This window comes from Myotis brandtii, unplaced genomic scaffold, assembly GCF_000412655.1.
Source record: "Myotis brandtii unplaced genomic scaffold, ASM41265v1 scaffold986, whole genome shotgun sequence".
NCBI classification, from domain to species: Eukaryota; Metazoa; Chordata; class Mammalia; order Chiroptera; family Vespertilionidae; genus Myotis; species Myotis brandtii.
Window position 1 is genome coordinate 570,224 of NW_005372102.1, and position 2,799 is coordinate 573,022.

Consider the following 2,799-nt stretch of genomic DNA (forward strand, 5'->3'; position numbering starts at 1 on the left):
AGCTCTGGCTCCCTGGCTCCCAGCTCTGGCTCCCTGGCCCCCAGCTCTGGCTCCCTGGCCCCCAGCTCTGGCTCCCTGGCTCCAGGCCTGCGTGTTTGGAGGAGGAGCGAGGGGATGAACCCAGTGCCTCCGGGTTTCCTACAGGGCGACGTCCTGACCACCAAGTACCAGGTGGACCTCGGGGATGGCTCCACGCCCTTGCCCGTGAACCTCACGCTGCGAAGGGAGCGCATCCGGCACCGCTACGAGAGCCCCGGCGTCTACCGCGTGTCCGTCCGAGCGGAGAACGTGGCGGGGCGCGACGAGGCGGTGCTCTTTGTCCAGGTCAACCGTAAGTCCCGCCCCTTCGAGGCCCAGAGCCACTCCTGACAGAGAACCGGGTCCCGGGAGGTGGAGGGAACCCTCAGGGCCTCCCACCCAACCCTCAGGACGCGAGCCCATGGGCAGGGGAGGCAGGCGGCCGGGCTCCAGTCCATACCTGGTGACCTGCAGGGTTGTTGTTGTGGTGGTGGTGGTGGTGATGGTGGTGGTGATGGTGATGGTGATGATGGTGATGGTGGTGGTGATGGTGGTGGTGATGGTGATGGTGATGATGGTGATGGTGGTGGTGATGGTGGTGGTGATGGTGATGGTGATGATGGTGATGGTGGTGGTGATGGTGGTGGTGATGGTGATGGTGATGATGGTGATGGTGGTGGTGATGGTGGTGGTGATGGTGATGGTGATGATGGTGATGGTGGTGGTGATGGTGGTGGTGATGGTGATGGTGATGATGGTGATGGTGGTGGTGATGGTGGTGGTGATGGTGATGGTGATGATGGTGATGGTGGTGGTGATGGTGGTGGTGATGGTGATGGTGATGATGGTGATGGTGGTGGTGATGGTGGTGGTGATGGTGATGGTGATGATGGTGATGGTGGTGGTGATGGTGGTGGTGATGGTGATGGTGATGATGGTGATGGTGGTGGTGATGGTGGTGGTGATGGTGATGGTGATGATGGTGATGGTGGTGGTGATGGTGGTGGTGATGGTGATGGTGATGATGGTGATGGTGGTGGTGATGGTGGTGGTGATGGTGATGGTGATGATGGTGATGGTGGTGGTGATGGTGGTGGTGATGGTGATGGTGATGATGGTGATGGTGGTGGTGATGGTGGTGGTGATGGTGATGGTGATGATGGTGATGGTGGTGGTGATGGTGGTGGTGATGGTGATGGTGATGATGGTGATGGTGGTGGTGATGGTGGTGGTGATGGTGATGGTGATGATGGTGATGGTGGTGGTGATGGTGGTGGTGATGGTGATGGTGATGATGGTGATGGTGGTGGTGATGGTGGTGGTGATGGTGATGGTGATGATGGTGATGGTGGTGGTGATGGTGGTGGTGATGGTGATGGTGATGATGGTGATGGTGGTGGTGATGGTGGTGGTGATGGTGATGGTGATGATGGTGATGGTGGTGGTGATGGTGGTGGTGATGGTGATGGTGATGATGGTGATGGTGGTGGTGATGGTGGTGGTGATGGTGATGGTGATGATGGTGATGGTGGTGGTGATGGTGGTGGTGATGGTGATGGTGATGATGGTGATGGTGGTGGTGATGGTGGTGGTGATGGTGATGGTGATGATGGTGATGGTGGTGGTGATGGTGGTGGTGATGGTGATGGTGATGATGGTGATGGTGGTGGTGATGGTGGTGGTGATGGTGATGGTGATGATGGTGATGGTGGTGGTGATGGTGGTGGTGATGGTGATGGTGATGATGGTGATGGTGGTGGTGATGGTGGTGGTGATGGTGATGGTGATGATGGTGATGGTGGTGGTGATGGTGGTGGTGATGGTGATGGTGATGATGGTGATGGTGGTGGTGATGGTGGTGGTGATGGTGATGGTGATGATGGTGATGGTGGTGGTGATGGTGGTGGTGATGGTGATGGTGATGATGGTGATGGTGGTGGTGATGGTGGTGGTGATGGTGATGGTGATGATGGTGATGGTGGTGGTGATGGTGGTGGTGATGGTGGTGGTGGTGGTGATGGTGGTGATGGTGGTGGTGGTGCTGATGTTAGGTTGAGGATATCAGTGACCAACAAGCAGCCTTGAAAAGCTGAGTGCCCTGATGCCCTCTGACCCCGACCTTTCTCTGGACCGTGCAGCCCCCCTGCAGGCCCTCTACCTCGAAGTGGTTCCTGTCGTCGGCATCAACGAGGAGGTGAACCTCACAGCCGTGCTGCTGCCCCTGAACCCCAACCTCACTGTCTTCTACTGGTGGATTGGCCTCAGTCTGCAGGTGCGCCGACCCCAGACCTTGGTGGCCCCTGCGTCCCACAGGCTCGCACAGGGCTGGAGTGAGGGCAGGACGCCGCCTGGGCGTTGGGCAGGACAGTGTAGGCCACCATGGAGCTGAGCGGGCACGCGCACACCTTTCCTTCCACTGTGGCCAATGAATCAGACCAGACCCTCCTATTCCCCAGGGAAGGAGATGCGAGCGAGTAGGTGACCTGAGTTAGGGTGTCACAGGTGTCATGGGAAGGGGGCAGGGACGGTGTCCGAGAGCTCCAGGGAGACAAGGCCACTTTTAGTCTGGGGGAGGGGTGGTCAGGGAAGGCTCATGGAGGAGGCAGTCACTGGGACTGAACCTGAGCTCAGAAGCCTCACTCAGAGCCCATGGACAGAATGCCTTCGGGGGGTTTGGGGGGGAGGCTTTCTCAGGGCCGGCTGCCCGTCCGTGGGCTGGGGCTGGATGGGGGCCTCAGGATCCCAGGAAACGCAGCCTTCACTCACAGCCAAGTGCAGCCT

The 2,799-nt window shown here is 58.6% G+C and overlaps 1 protein-coding gene across 1 annotated transcript in view; it reads left to right on the forward strand.

Annotated features, from left to right (window-relative positions):
• Positions 1–2,799, forward strand: part of SORCS2 (sortilin-related VPS10 domain containing receptor 2) — a gene marked incomplete at its 5' end in the record, with an annotated part of 307,756 nt that overhangs the window by 295,697 nt on the left and 9,260 nt on the right. The window contains 2 exons of the mRNA XM_014533443.1: positions 3–331; positions 2,157–2,290. Coding sequence (XP_014388929.1) covers positions 3–331; positions 2,157–2,290 — 463 coding nt within the window. The remainder of the gene's footprint in view (positions 1–2; positions 332–2,156; positions 2,291–2,799) is intronic.